General features: G+C 50.0%; 5 protein-coding genes across 5 annotated transcripts; 4 read left to right on the top strand and 1 right to left on the bottom strand.

The window, feature by feature from the left end:
- Window positions 1-332: 332 nt before the first annotated feature.
- On the top strand, window positions 333-1721 carry ALT_6835 (cytochrome P450; the record flags this gene model as incomplete). Its single annotated transcript, XM_089600139.1, has 1 exon — window positions 333-1721. The coding sequence occupies one exon, from the start codon at window positions 333-335 to the stop codon at window positions 1719-1721; it is 1389 nt and encodes a 462-aa protein (XP_089455601.1).
- A 4704-nt stretch (window positions 1722-6425) lies between these two features.
- Window positions 6426-7628, top strand: ALT_6834 (zinc-binding alcohol dehydrogenase family protein; the record flags this gene model as incomplete). The annotated part of the gene is made up of 2 exons (XM_033560953.2): window positions 6426-6528; window positions 6655-7628. 2 exons carry the CDS (start codon window positions 6426-6428, stop codon window positions 7626-7628), a joined length of 1077 nt encoding a protein of 358 aa, XP_033416844.2.
- Window positions 7629-9181: 1553 nt separating this feature from the next.
- Window positions 9182-10072, top strand: ALT_6833 (uncharacterized protein; the record flags this gene model as incomplete). Its single annotated transcript, XM_033560954.2, has 2 exons — window positions 9182-9696; window positions 9751-10072. The coding sequence occupies 2 exons, from the start codon at window positions 9182-9184 to the stop codon at window positions 10070-10072; spliced, it is 837 nt and encodes a 278-aa protein (XP_033416845.2).
- A 23-nt stretch (window positions 10073-10095) lies between these two features.
- On the bottom strand, window positions 10096-11658 carry ALT_6832 (putative salicylate hydroxylase; the record flags this gene model as incomplete). The annotated part of the gene is made up of 6 exons (XM_033560955.2): window positions 10096-10494; window positions 10540-10621; window positions 10674-11201; window positions 11245-11432; window positions 11490-11575; window positions 11625-11658. The coding sequence occupies 6 exons, from the start codon at window positions 11656-11658 to the stop codon at window positions 10096-10098; spliced, it is 1317 nt and encodes a 438-aa protein (XP_033416846.2).
- Window positions 11659-12355: 697 nt separating this feature from the next.
- ALT_6831 (polysaccharide lyase family 1 protein) lies at window positions 12356-13668 on the top strand (the record flags this gene model as incomplete). Its single annotated transcript, XM_033560956.2, has 4 exons — window positions 12356-12489; window positions 12542-12881; window positions 12932-13012; window positions 13063-13668. 4 exons carry the CDS (start codon window positions 12356-12358, stop codon window positions 13666-13668), a joined length of 1161 nt encoding a protein of 386 aa, XP_033416847.2.
- Between the last annotated feature and the right edge of the window lie 65 nt (window positions 13669-13733).

Here is a 13733-nt window from a genome sequence, read left to right as displayed (position 1 = left end):
CCACATATGAGGTGTGTCCTCCTCACTGGTTAACTCAAGCTCTATTGATCGACACGGCATGTAATCCTTCTGCAATTTTCGACGAGTCAGCATCAAGAGATTGCGTCCTTCACCAAGCAAGCCGGCTAAACGGAATCGATCTGAATACTCCGTAGCGTACGGCGTGTATAAATATCTTGAGGCAGCTGGCTGTCATTTTTCGAACTATTCTCTGCTGATATCTCAATCCAAATGATGGCTTTTCATGATTTGTTAGAGCTGCAAGCCCCTTCGAACATGGGTTGGCTTTTGCTCGGGGGAACCTTGGGAACGGTGAGTTTACAACCACAGCTATGGCTTTGTCGATCAACGTTCGGCTAACCAAGCTGCTTCGGCCGGGGCAGTTCCTCCTCTATTTCACTGCTCTTGTCTTCTACAATCTCTACTTGCACCCCTTGGCTAAGTACCCTGGCCCAAAGTCAATGGCGGCTACGCGCATACCCTATATGCAACTGATCGTAGGGGGCCAGTATCCCCAAACTATCAAGAAGCTACATCAGAAATACGGCAATGTTGTCCGGATCGCTCCCGATGAGCTCTCCTTCACTGATGGTGACGCATGGAAGGCCATCTACGGAACTCGGCCCGGACATGGGCAAAAAAGCAAGGATTTTCGATTCTACTCACCCACCCCTGGAGGAGCTCCAAGCATAATCGTCTCTAACGATGCGGACCATTCTCGCTTCCGCCGTTTAATGTCCCATGGATTCTCTGATAGCGCATTACGCGGCCAAGAGCCAATTATCAAGGGATATATTGATCTTCTAATGCAGCGTTTGCGTGAGAAATGTGAGGGCGGGAAAGCGGCGCTTGACCTGGTGAAGTGGTACAACTTCACAACCTTTGACATCATCGGGGATCTGGCGTTCGGAGAACCGTTTGATTGCCTCCAGAACTCGGACTACCACCAATGGGTATCCATTCTAATGAGTCAGATCAGAGCCGCTACATATGCGAATGTGGCTCGTCGTCTCCCCGGGTCACTGTCTCTTCTCAAACTTATCACTCCAAAGCATGTCATCACCCAGAAGGATACACACATCGCATTGACTACGCAGAAGGTCAAGGCTCGGCTAGGCAAGACCAACGACAGGCCGGACTTCTTCAGCAACATTCTTAAACACGAAAACACTGAAAAGGGATTCAGCTTCCAGGAGCTCGTCACCAATGGAAGCACCCTTATCATTGCTGGCTCCGAGACGACCGCGACTTTGCTGTCCGGGGTCACATATCTGCTGCTGAAAAGTCCACGTGTGCTTTCAAAACTTCAAGACGAAATCAGATCAACATTCACGGATGAGAGCGAGATCAACTTGGAGTCCTGCAATAAACTGCAATATTGTCTTGCTGTTCTCACCGAGGCTCTTCGGGTCTATCCCCCAGTCGCGCCCGGTCTGCCACGCATTGTGGACGCCCAAGGTGACATGATAGCCGGAAATTGGGTACCAGGAGGCGTAAGTGCACTTTTCAATTTGCAACATAAAGCGCCATTCGTCACTCACCATTTTCAGACCGTGGTATCCGTCTCTCAGCTGGCTGCCAACCATTCTCCCGCTAACTTCACCGACCCCGAGCAATTTATCCCGGAACGTCACCTTGGCGATCCCCGCTTTGCGAACGATAACAAAGAGGCAATGCAGCCGTTCAGCTATGGTCCGAGAAATTGTATTGGACGCAAGTAAGTCTATAACACTCTCTTCCCTCCTTCAGCACTGAGGATCTGTCCCTAATTTCTGATTTCCTTGTCCAGCCTAGCATATGTTGAAATGCGTCTCATCCTTGCCCGCATGGTTTTCAACTTTGACATGGAACTTGATCAGCCTGAGCTTGATTGGTTAAACCAAGAGTGTTTTTTCTTATGGGAGAAACCCGCTTTGCCGGTCAGGCTAACACCGAGGAACAAGTAGACGTGGTCTTCTATGCACTTAGCCAAGGTTGGGCCCATGGCAAGGTGGCTGCAACGAGTGATGTAGCCCCATTGCTTGTACAACTGACCAGCAGAAACGGGGTTGAGGTCTTGCGAGGGCAGCATGACAATGCAGGACAGAAGAAATATCCTTAGCGAACCTACCAAACTCTTCTCACAGCAGTCGCTTTTTTGCGTGTTGCAGTAGACCGCTTGTCAATAAGATTACTGTTTCGCATATTGCACATTAAATGTCGTATTTGCATTCGGAGACCTTCAATGTTGTGCTTGGCGGTACAACTTTAGAATTCCAATAAGGTTTGAAGCAGGCAACAGGCTGATGAATATAGAGTTCAGACTGCCTTGCGCGATGGATACTGTTGATTTCGTCAGTGGTTGTCCCATAGCACGATTACTTACTACACTGTTATAGTAGTCAGATGTGTTGATGTATGCTTTCTCTGTTTGTCATTATGCGGAATAATATAAAATACAGAGCTACAACTGAAGAAACATTAGCTTCTCTGTTTCTGTTTGACCGATCTATTTGATGACCAGTACCTGTGTCTTTCGATATGTCTAGTACTGCGTTTTGTTTATGTATTCTGTACTACAAGTAGACTGGCTTACCCACCCCACCGAGTCCACACTTTGGGTTGAATATGGGTTGAACCTGCTATATCCACGTGGATATCGACAATGCGCTTCGCTGGGTAAAGAAACCGCTAGCGCCTTTCGATATGGACTGCACCGCACCGCTTTCGACATTCCGCATCGCAGATGCGCCAGACCTGTACGCGATCCATAGTCGAGCGTACAGTATCCGGGTCCGCGCTGTTATATTTTCTTGCCCTAGAATGGGAGACGTGAGAACAGACAGGATACTTAAGCTCTGCGCCCTTCTTCTCCAACGTGCCTCAGCCGACAGCAAAGAATGATAGGGGGACACTGGCCCAAGCGGACGCCTTGAGAACGGAGATGCAACCCTGCAAGAGGCCATCAAGCGCGAAGAGACGAAACGTACTAGCCTCCACCTCTCCAAGGTCGTTCACTCACTTCCGTCAAATAATAGAGACGGTCAATGCGCAGTGAACAGCGAGACCGGATCGAGTTTCCATACATCATCAATGATTCCGAGTCAGATGAGGACATTTCTTCGGCTGACTCTGGACGTGCGTCTGGCCGAACAAGCCATATAGAAGGCATTGCCAAAGAACACGAGCACTTCGCAAGGGCAACAGAGGCTTCATGAGGGCCACAGAAATATCATTGTCGAAGCCTTCGATGGGGAGGGGACGGCGAACAAGAGACTTCCATTAGTTACCTCAAGAAGGGAAGAAATAGAACGTGTGGACAGGCTGTGGCGTGGATGATAAATACTGTTTTCAACATCTAGACGGTTGAACCTGTATCCAATCCAGCTACTTAACTTTACTAACAGCCACAAACCCGTATAGACGCCCTTCGATGCAAGCAAGGCAGCGATTATGTATATCAACCGAGTATATTGCCGTTACCTGTCGAATATTGTGTCAGCTGATCCGCTGCAACTCCAAGATCAGTGGACTGGGGCCGGTAACCCAAGCTGGAAACATTAGGAGGACTAGTTTCTATTGTTAAAACACCCCATACTTTGAAGCTTTAACTGCTGCTGCGTCTGGGAACGTGAATAAGCCGGAAGGCACCTGGAGGCGCCTCGTTGGCCCGATGAAGTATTCATTCACAAGCATGGAAAACGACCAAGGGATGGTACTGAGAAAACCTGACTCCCCAACCAAACTAGAATCAATCTATTCTTACTTGAACAGGCGGGTTGGGGACCCCTGAAACCCATCCTGGGTATCTCATGGGCGGGCTCAGAAAACGAAAACCCAACCCAACCCGCGTTTTGGTGAGGTCTAGTGCCAGTATTTTGTGTAAATGGCTTCCTGGCGGTTGTCTTCTGGAATATGTCTGGAGCCGAAGAAGCTTGGCAGTTCGGGACGGCCCGTCAAAAAGAATCGGAGACGTATAGTTTCACATTCTTTCACCCTTGGTAAAAGCCGTAGTGGTTGAACTGGAAGCTTGTTAAATTGTTGTGCGACTGGCTTTACTGCCATATCTGGCACGTCCTCGATTGTCGCTCAATACTGCATGCCAGGCCGGGAATCGTGAATGCCAATCGCCGTGCAATTGCCGAGCAGAGCCGTCTTGCGTCATCCAGGTCTTCAGTGTCTTGCTTGAAGAAAAAGCTTGCGGGTAGAGTAATATGCATCTGAAATGACGCAGCAACTGTTCGTGGTACGGTGGATTTGCCAGTACCCGCCATACCTTCCAACCAAAAGATGCACTTGCTTGACGGACTCTTCGCCCACACGGCAACCTGTGACAGCAGCTCTTTTCTAGTCCTGGGAAGACATGGGCCATCCTCTTTATTTGTGTTTGAATTGAAGGAAGCTTCCTTTATTGGATGAAGTGACTCTAAAAGTAGTTTCCGGTCTATCTTTTGAACACACTCCTGGGAACTCTTGATAAATATTAGCACATGCATATTATCATGAGAATATCACACTTTATATTATACATTTGAGTGTTTCGGATCCTGCTTATTCCATCTGCCAGTTCCCTCGCATTCTTCACTGGCTCTTTCAAGCTGGGCATCTCTTCCACCTCCAGGCCATCAACCTTCAATAGAAGTGCCTTACAGTAGGCAGCTGCAACAGCCGCGGCGTAATTGGGTCTGTTATTTTGTTTATGGGAATTGGCATAGCCACAGACCGCGCCCACCAAACAAGTGATTTAATCTGTATACCAGCCGCTTCCATTTCAACCAAATTGCGTCCTTGAACCCCCGTTGCAATCGATTCAACCCCAAGTGTTCTTAATGACACTATTTTCAGAGAGAATAAGAACCCAATGAATGATAGGCTGCTGGTCCTTGCGTGGAGAACGAATAGTAACTCTACTCTCACTGACAGCCTCACAACCGCTGCAGTCAAACCCAATGTTCACGTGGTGGAAACCTGTTCGTACAGAGTATTATCTGCATCAGGTAGCATAAGATCAGGGTTCGCAATTGTAATTCTCCGTAAGGTCTTTTTCAATGGACATTTCTTCATGAGTTGTTCTTGTGACAATGCACAGTCCGCGCTAATCAGAATCACTTGGGGCTTATTAAGGGTTCCTCTTAGTCGAGAGTTGTCTTGCTCGTACTTGCTGAAGTCGTATTGGACGCCGCCAGGTGCCCGTCCTTGGGTATACTGACAGCATGATCACCGAGGCGAATGTCATGTAATAGCATGTCTGGAGTAGCAAGCCTGCTTCATTGGTGTCTGGTACGTAATACGCTGCACCAATCGGAGCCTATTGGTTTTCTTAATGCACTACCAACGAAAAGGAGAAAGCAAAAATAGCTGGCGGATTTATGGTAAAGGACGGAATGATTAACGTGGATGATTAACGCGTCTTGGTGATAGTAAGAGATCGCCTTAACACTCAGGATATATGAAAATAACAAGATATGAGTGAGCAATTTCTCGTTCTAAACAGGTCGCTCCTCCATGAGGCTGTAAAACTCTTCTTAGTAGGGTATCCAAATGAAACGATTGTACACGCAATGTACGTATCCCAACTGCCCCTCCATTGTGAAGGGAAAGGAAGCAATGCAACAGCTGCGAGGCAAGAATCCAACATCTATTCAACGTCCTCACCTAGTATCTGAATCTCGTCATCGGATCCGGTGATAGAATTTAGGTCAAATGTAGGTGGAACTCGATCTGCCGCAGTGAAATCCTTCACTTCGGACCCAGCCGTAACTACTTCTGCAGCACAGTCGGAGGCAGGAATACCTCGGTCAATTACCGGGGCTGGATACTTTCCCTTCAGAATTACAAGATCCTTGTGTTGAGGGAGACAGCGCGGATGCGAAGCAAAACCTGAGTGGCTTGAAGAGACGGTGGCAGCTTCTCCTCTACCATCACAGTCGAACCATTGGCTATCCGCCGCAACGCTTTGCAGGACTGAGGCATAGACATGCGGGTGGTGGTGACCTGCTTCTCTGAAGATGTATTGTGTTCTGCGGTACGGCGTATACTGGACGATGAGTGTGTCGACGTCAATGATTATCAAGCAATAGTATTGTATTTGTAACTAGCCACGGGGGCTCCCACCGGCCTCCCACCGGCCTCCCACCGAGGCCCAGAGCTTCTCTAATCGTCAGCGTCACAGGCGGTTCCACTTTTGGGAATCAAGTCCAGCAAGCAGCTGTGCATTTCAGTGAAAAAAGCTTGAGATGACTATGCCGGATGCCGGAAATGCCGGGAAGAACGGGAGTGGTTTGGATTTAGTCTGATATGTTACTGATCGTGGAGATATATCTAAATAGAGCCGAATCCCAACATTACTATTTGAATTATCTATTATACACGAATTCTTTCGACTTTCTGCATCCTGGCTCTCGGCCGATCCTTGAAACGTACGGAACAGGCCCTGCTATCTCATCATGAAAGAAGCGATTGTCAGGAAGGACCTGTCAGTAGACATTGTCCATTCGCCTATCCCTAAACCAAAGCCTGGACATGTATTGATCAAGGTTATCGTCGCGGGTGAGTAACGATTTAGAATGCTTGCAGTGGTAGCCTGTGTCCCCAGGCAGCTGGTGTCACCATGACCGGCCTTTTTACGCTAATGCTCCATTTTCTTGACGTGCAGCTAATGTGACTCATTGAAAGGTTCCAACCCGAAGGACTGGAAGCTCCCGGCCATGTTCGGTACGGAAATAAATAGCGGTGACGATATTGCCGGTACCATTGAAGCCGTGGGAGAAGATGTTGTCGGATTTCGCAAAGGGGACCGCGTAGCCGCCTTTCATGAGATGAGGACTGCTCACGGGGCATTTGCCGAGTACGCTGTTGCACCCTACTACACTACCTTCCACATTCCGGACTCGACCTCATATGAGGAGGCGGCCACAATTCCTTTGGCTGCCTACACATCCGCCTGCGCGCTCTTTCAAGACCTTGAGCTCCCTGAACCCTGGTCTCCACTCGCCAAGTCCGCGGGCAAAAAAGGCATCAAGCGTCCTTTAATTATCTATGGCGCTAGTACTGCTACAGGAGCCTTCGCTATCAAGCTTGCTGCAGCTGCCAATATTCACCCTATCATCGCTGTTGGCAGCAAGCGGAGCGACTTCATCAAGCCATTCCTCGACGAAACCAAGGGAGATGTTCTTATCGACTATACTGCTCATTTGACAGAGGAGAGCCTTATCAAGGCGATTCAAGAGGCTGTCAAGAAGGGGGGTGCTCCTGACGGTCGCTGCTGGAAGGCCTATGACACCGTTTCTGAAGACAAGACGATTAGGCTTGTTACTAAGGCGATTGCTGGGCCCCCAGACGCTACGGGTCAGAGGCCGAGGGTAACTAATATCTTCCTTAAAACCGAGGTCGAGGGCTCCGACCCGAGTGTTGACATTGTCTTCTCTATGGTGGGACAAGTTCACTACGAGGACGAGAATGATAAGCTTATCGGTGTGATCTGGGGAGCAGCTTTCTCCCGGGGTTTGCGCGAGGGATGGCTCACACCTCATCCCTACATGACGGGCAAAGACGGCCTCGAGAGCTTGTCTGAAGGCCTACAGGGTCTAAGAGACGGCAAAATCCGCGCCCAAAAGTTTTTAACCCGCCTCGACAAAGCGTCTGCATGAGAAACTGAGCCAACCTAATCGGGCTGACAACACCAGGCGTACCCAAATGCATACACTGTCTAGGTATATAATGGATGATTGTAAAACAGCCGAGGCCCTCCAGTGAAAATACGCTTTGTTTTCGACAGAATGATTATGTACTGATGAAGGTACTACAACTAAACTAGTCTTTAACATCGACAAGGCTGATGTTGTTCTGAGAGATTATGCAAGAATTTTTAGTTAATTTTTCTTTGGGGGCGAATCGCAGCTCAAAAACCCGGGTATAGGAAAGACAACAGTAGTGTAACTTTATGCTTGCTTCCTGGCCTCTGTAATTATCCCAGGGGATATATCCATTGAGACAACTGGTTTGAGGCTGGCAAACGATGGTGTGTCAGGGTGCCAGAAGACCCTCGAAAGATTCTGAACACCGGTGAAGGCGCATTGTTTATTAATAAGGCATAGTAACTTGCGCAGGGAAGCAGCTTCAGAGGCACAGGTCCTTGGTTTCCTCCTGGCAGAGGTTGAGAATCTCATAGGGAAGATTATATTATTCTTGCCAGATACCAGCAGCTAATGATGAAATTTCTCCCCCATAATCTAGGGTTACCAAGTTAAGAATAGGCTGAGTAGACTCTACAGTTGGATTATTACACATCAGAGTAGACAAGGCCCTGGCCGTGAGGGGTTTGCTAATACAAGGGCAATTAAGAATATCAGGGCTAGAATTACAGAGTAATAGTCTAAGAGACTCAAATAGGAAGGGCTAAACTAGGTCAGTCAATTAAGCGAGAAGGATCTCAGAATCAAGCACGCGGAGAAGAGACCAGATCGTCTACGCCTTCGTTGATTCCATTTGGCTGCCATTCAGTCGAAGCAGCGCCGTTACATCCCATCCATTGGTTAGGGAAACTCGTCACTAGCGTTCTCATCGCCGAGATGTGGTTCGAGATCCATAGCGCGGGCAATGCTCATCTACGCTTGCTGCCATGATATCCTCTCGGAGCACACGACCGAAACTCTTCTCCACAGCGGTTAGTATCATCGATATCCCTCGACGGGTGCATGAAGGTCCCCAGGCTAAAACGTGGAGCTGGTTGCTGAAGGGATACCTCCAGTTCCAGCCTTTGTTGTTTGTGGCGGCGGAGCTTTCGTCGCGGTCAATGGGGGATTTGCTCAGTGTGCGGCTTGGGAAGTAGCGCATACTGCGTTTGGGAGAGGCCGGAGGAGACGAGGAGGACGAGACACGGGAAGTTATTGGATAGCTTGTTGAAACACTCGCAGGAAAGATGGAGGGGGATGGATGCAGCAGGAGGCAGCGCTTGCTACGGCTTCCTTGTTGGTTACCCCTCTAGGAGATGAGTCTGCTCAGGAAAGTGAGCAGTCAAGTCCATTTTGTCAATAATAAAGCGATTCATTAGGGCGAAATAAACAAGTATGAATGTGGACCCATTCGACCAATCAGCATCCCTCTTTCAAAATATTTCATCATCCACTCCTGATGTAGATCCCTTATTTCCTTTCTCTCACTCTATCCCTCCCTATCTATCCATCAAATATCAACAACTACAATGATCCTCTCTCCCCGTTTCCACCTCTTTGAAATAGGTGACCAATCCTGGTGCCCCGACTGGGTCATCGCCTACATCCAATCCTACCTCACCAGCGTCTGGAACCTACACATCCCGCCCTTCAGCCGGACCTCCCCGGCAGGCATAGCCGCCGAGCTCGTCACTGAAAACTTATCCGATGCATCATCCTACACCTTTGTAGATTGCTGCGCCGGGGCAGGAGGGCCCACGTCGACCATGGAGCGCGTCCTGAACTCCCAGCTCCAGGAACAGGGGAAACGGCCCGCGCGGTTCGTGCTAACTGATCTGCATCCACGAGTCGATGCTTGGTCCACTATTTCCAAGAAGCAGGAGCATGTGTCGTTTATTCCTGAGGGCAGGGATGCGACGTCTTGTGGGCGGGTTGCCGCCGAGGGGAAGGAGTGTCGCGTGTTTAACTTGTGTTTTCATCATTTCGATGATGCGGTCGCGAGACGCGTTCTGAGGAATGCAATTGAGTCGGCGGATTCGTTTATGTAGGTTTTTTTCTCTTCTTTTGAGGCGAACTGGTGGTGATGCTGACTTGGCAGTATTTTCGAGTTCGCGCAGCGCAACTTCTCCTCGCTGCTGAATATCCCTGTCATGGTGCTGTATCCGTTTTTCCATACGCTGCAGCGGTACAGGTATTCGCCTTTGCATCTGTTCTTCACGTATGTGGTGCCGCTGTTCTCGGTGGTATGTTCGTTTGATGGGTTTGTGTCTACGTTGCGGTGTCGGACGCCAGAGGAGTTGAGGGAGCTCCTTCGGCAGCCTGATCTGGATGTTTCTGAGTGGGAGTTTACGTCGGGCAATCGCATGATGATCTGGCCTTTCTTGCATATTTATTGGTTTATGGGTGTAAGGAAGCAGTGATATCATTGTCAGTCGTGTCATCATCAGGCAGATAGCTCTGGCATCCGTTGCTCTACCTCTTGTAGAACATCAAATCCAAGAACAGCTCGTTGTCGCAAAGACATCAGTCCAATCCAGTCTGTTTCTCGAGTCAGGCCTGACCAGCTCAAAACGAAATCGCGCAGTCGTTGTAAGATGCCATCGGCGAGGTGAAAGGCGCCTCGGTTGCGGATGGCCCCTTGAACGTTCCGGGCAGTCCGGGATTTTCGAATATTTTCGTAGAGTTGCAGTGCTTGTGGGATTCTGGATTTGTAGTCCTGCGAGTATGCTACGTGGTGGAGTAGCATTCCCAAAACTGCGCCATCTTCCACGGCCATGGCGGCACCCTGCGCTTGATACGGTAGAGTTGGATGACACGCATCTCCAAGTAGTGTAACAGAGCCCTGGAAACATTAACAACTCGTCAGCTAGGGATCAGTCGAACAGACCTTGGTCCACCTTGGCAACTCAGGAAGATGACACAGCTTCCACTTCAGGACAGTCGCGATACAGGAAATCATCTTCCCCAGCCTATTAGGTTTCAGTACTCGACACCCCCGAACCCAGAGGAACAGAGACGAACGTTGGATCCCACTCTTCATACCCATACCGCATCTCATCCACATCCCCCAGCGTCGTACGCACTCCGGGCGGCAGATCATCTGGCTGGAGCAGCACAAGATTATACTCTTGTCCGCCGCGAACGGGGTAGAAAACGGCATGTTTCTTAGGGCCCAGCCAGGCGGTTACGCCTTGTTTCTCGCAGAGTGCTTTCACCTCTGGATCATTCAGGGCTAGGAGCTGCGCTCGCGAAAAGGTAGCGCGGTAGGCTAGGTCTCCTGTTTCTTCTGGTGGATGGGGTTCACCGAGGACGGCTTCGCGGATTTTGGACCAGAGGCCTACCTTATGAGCGCGGGCATGAGATGAGGATGGGAGAGAAAACGAACCATCAGCACCAATGATCACGTCGCCCGTGATTGTCTCTTTACCCACAATGACTGCCGTCTCGTCGACGAGGACCTTCTCGACAAGCGCTCCTAGACGAATCTCCACACCTAGGTCTCTAGCCTTGTCGAGAAGGATCTGATGGTAATCCGCGCGATGTATGACGCTACACCTGTCAGCAGGCCGCTGCGATAACGGGGGCTACATACATCCACGGCGCTCCATATTCCTTCACTATAGACTCACCGCAGGGCATCGAAGTGATGATCCTCCCATCTTTGTACCGTCGCAGATCCGTGGACTCGAGTTTCGTGCCTTTTTCCTCGATCTGAGGCAGCAGACCGAGTTCCTTCATGATCCGGGCTCCATTTGGAGGGATTTGGATTCCAGCGCCAACCTATCGAGTCATCTTCTGTCTAGCAGTAGTATTGTAATTTGGGATGCCGATGCTTACTGGCAGAATTTCAGCCGATTGTTCCAGGATAAGCACGTCGAGATTCTTCTGGCGACAAGCAATGGCACATGCCAGTCCGCCGATTCCTGCGCCTACTATAATGACTTTCATTGATTTACTTTATGTACTTCTTACCCAGTCTTGCTATGCTGAGGTGAATGCCTGACATTGTGGATGCGGACAGAAGGAGATGTGAGAACAAAGAAAACGAGCGGTGAACCACGTGCGGAGGGGTTATCCCTGCTTTACATTGCATAAGAATACTGTATACTTAAACATTTCTGAGTCTTTGATATCCTGACTTTGTTGAAGTTCAACTTGGGCAATTGTGATCAAATCAACCTCAGTGCATAACTTTATCCAGAGTATAGATTCCCACTTTTCAAAGATGCTTACCAAGTTACCTGTCCATTATTTTGAGACAAATATATTTTGGCCCCAACACGTGCGAGACATGTCCATTTCTAGCGCGTCTGTTATTCGGCTGTTTGTGCTCAGGTGGAGAAGATAATATAGACGCAGTATCACGTAGATTAGTGTCTAGATAAGGCCAGACTCAATTACGAGTCAGAAGGATCCAAGTTTGTAAAAGCCTCCATTGAACATGAATGTGGGCTCTCTCGTTTCAGATGCCGACGGTTACTCTTGGCCTGCCCCTGGGACATTTCCACTATTCCTTTCGAGCACTCTGAAACACGCCGATTGCGAACTGGGAGGGATTCCCGATCCCAGCGGTTTCCCTTTTGTCATGGCTTCCGGAGGATCCATTCCGATAGGCGAATTTTCTGCCTATAAAAACTGGAGTTCGCTCTATATCCGTGGATCATATCCTTGACGGTTGACGCAGGGTGCAAGAGCTACACAAAATGAAAACAGCGATTCTTTCTCTTTTACTGGCTCTCCAGGCCTATGCTCGGGTTACGGGCTCTCCATCTGGCTTTGCCGCTGGGACTACAGGAGGTGGTTCGGCGACCCCGGCAGCCCCCTCCAGTCTGGACGAGTACGCCTCCTTGCTCCTTCCGACACTGATTGCTCTCAACTAACTGTTATAGACTGGTGCAATGGATCACCGACGACACTCCCCGCGTCATCCTGATCGACCGGACCTGGGATTTCATCGGCACCGAGGGCACCACCACGGGCAAATGCTGCAGCATGCCATCCACGACCGTTTGCAACGGCGGCACCTCCAAGGGTCAGGCCTGGATTCAGGATCACTGTGACGGCGGACAATGGGTGTCGTGCAAGTACGACAATGCCGCGCTGACGCCCATGGACGTGGGCTCGAACAAGAGCATCGTGGGTGTCGGCAACAAGGGTGTCATCAAGGGCAAGGGCCTGCGTGTGCGCAATGGCAACAAGAACGTGATTATCCAGAATATTCACATTACGGTGTGTACCTGTATCCCTTGACGCCTACTTGTACAAAGCTGATCAAGCAGAACCTCAACCCCCAATACGTCTGGGGCGGTGATGCCATCACCCTCGACAACGCGGACAAGGTCTGGATCGACCACAACAAGGTACGTCTTACTGCCTCTGGTAAAGGATTACTCTGACAAGAAACTGGAAGATCTCTCTCATCGGCCGCCAATTCATCGTCAGCGGCTGGGGCAAAGCCGGCCACGTCACCATCTCCAACAACGAATTCGACGGCCGCACCTCCTGGTCCGCCGGCTGCAACGGCAAGCACTACTGGACTCTTCTCCTCCTCGGCGAGCAGGACTACTACACCTTCGAAGGCAACTGGCTGCACGATGTCTCGGGCCGCGCCCCGCACATGGGAACCGACCACACCAAGTCGCAGATCTTCTTCCACGGCGTGAACAACTACTTCCAGAATGTCGGCGGGCATGCCTTTGACGTCGACACCAACACCTGGGTGCTGCTCGAGGGCAACTACTTTGAGAACGTCAAAACACCGATGACCGAGACATCTCTCAAGGCTGGCGGCAAGCTGTACACCACCTCCACAGTGAAAGCGGCTGGCGCCTGTCTGGATAAGCTCGGATATATCTGCGAGTGGAACCGCTTGGCGGGATCCGGTGCCTGGCAGGACCGTACCGATGCGGATGTCATGACCAAGGCGGCTACCTACAAGAAGAGCTTGGTGGGCCATTATGCTGTGGCGGATGTTCCTGCCAAGGTTGTTGCCAACGCTGGTGTTGGCAAGGTGTAATTCTATTCTTTGTTGTATTTTATTCTTCTCCTGTATACTATACTGTTTGTATATAGACTTTAGAG

The sequence above is a fragment of the Aspergillus lentulus genome (assembly GCF_001445615.1).
Source record: "Aspergillus lentulus DNA, contig: Alt12, strain: IFM 54703, whole genome shotgun sequence".
In the NCBI taxonomy this organism is placed as follows: Eukaryota; Fungi; Ascomycota; class Eurotiomycetes; order Eurotiales; family Aspergillaceae; genus Aspergillus; species Aspergillus lentulus.
This window is presented reverse-complemented; position numbering and strand designations above follow the sequence as displayed.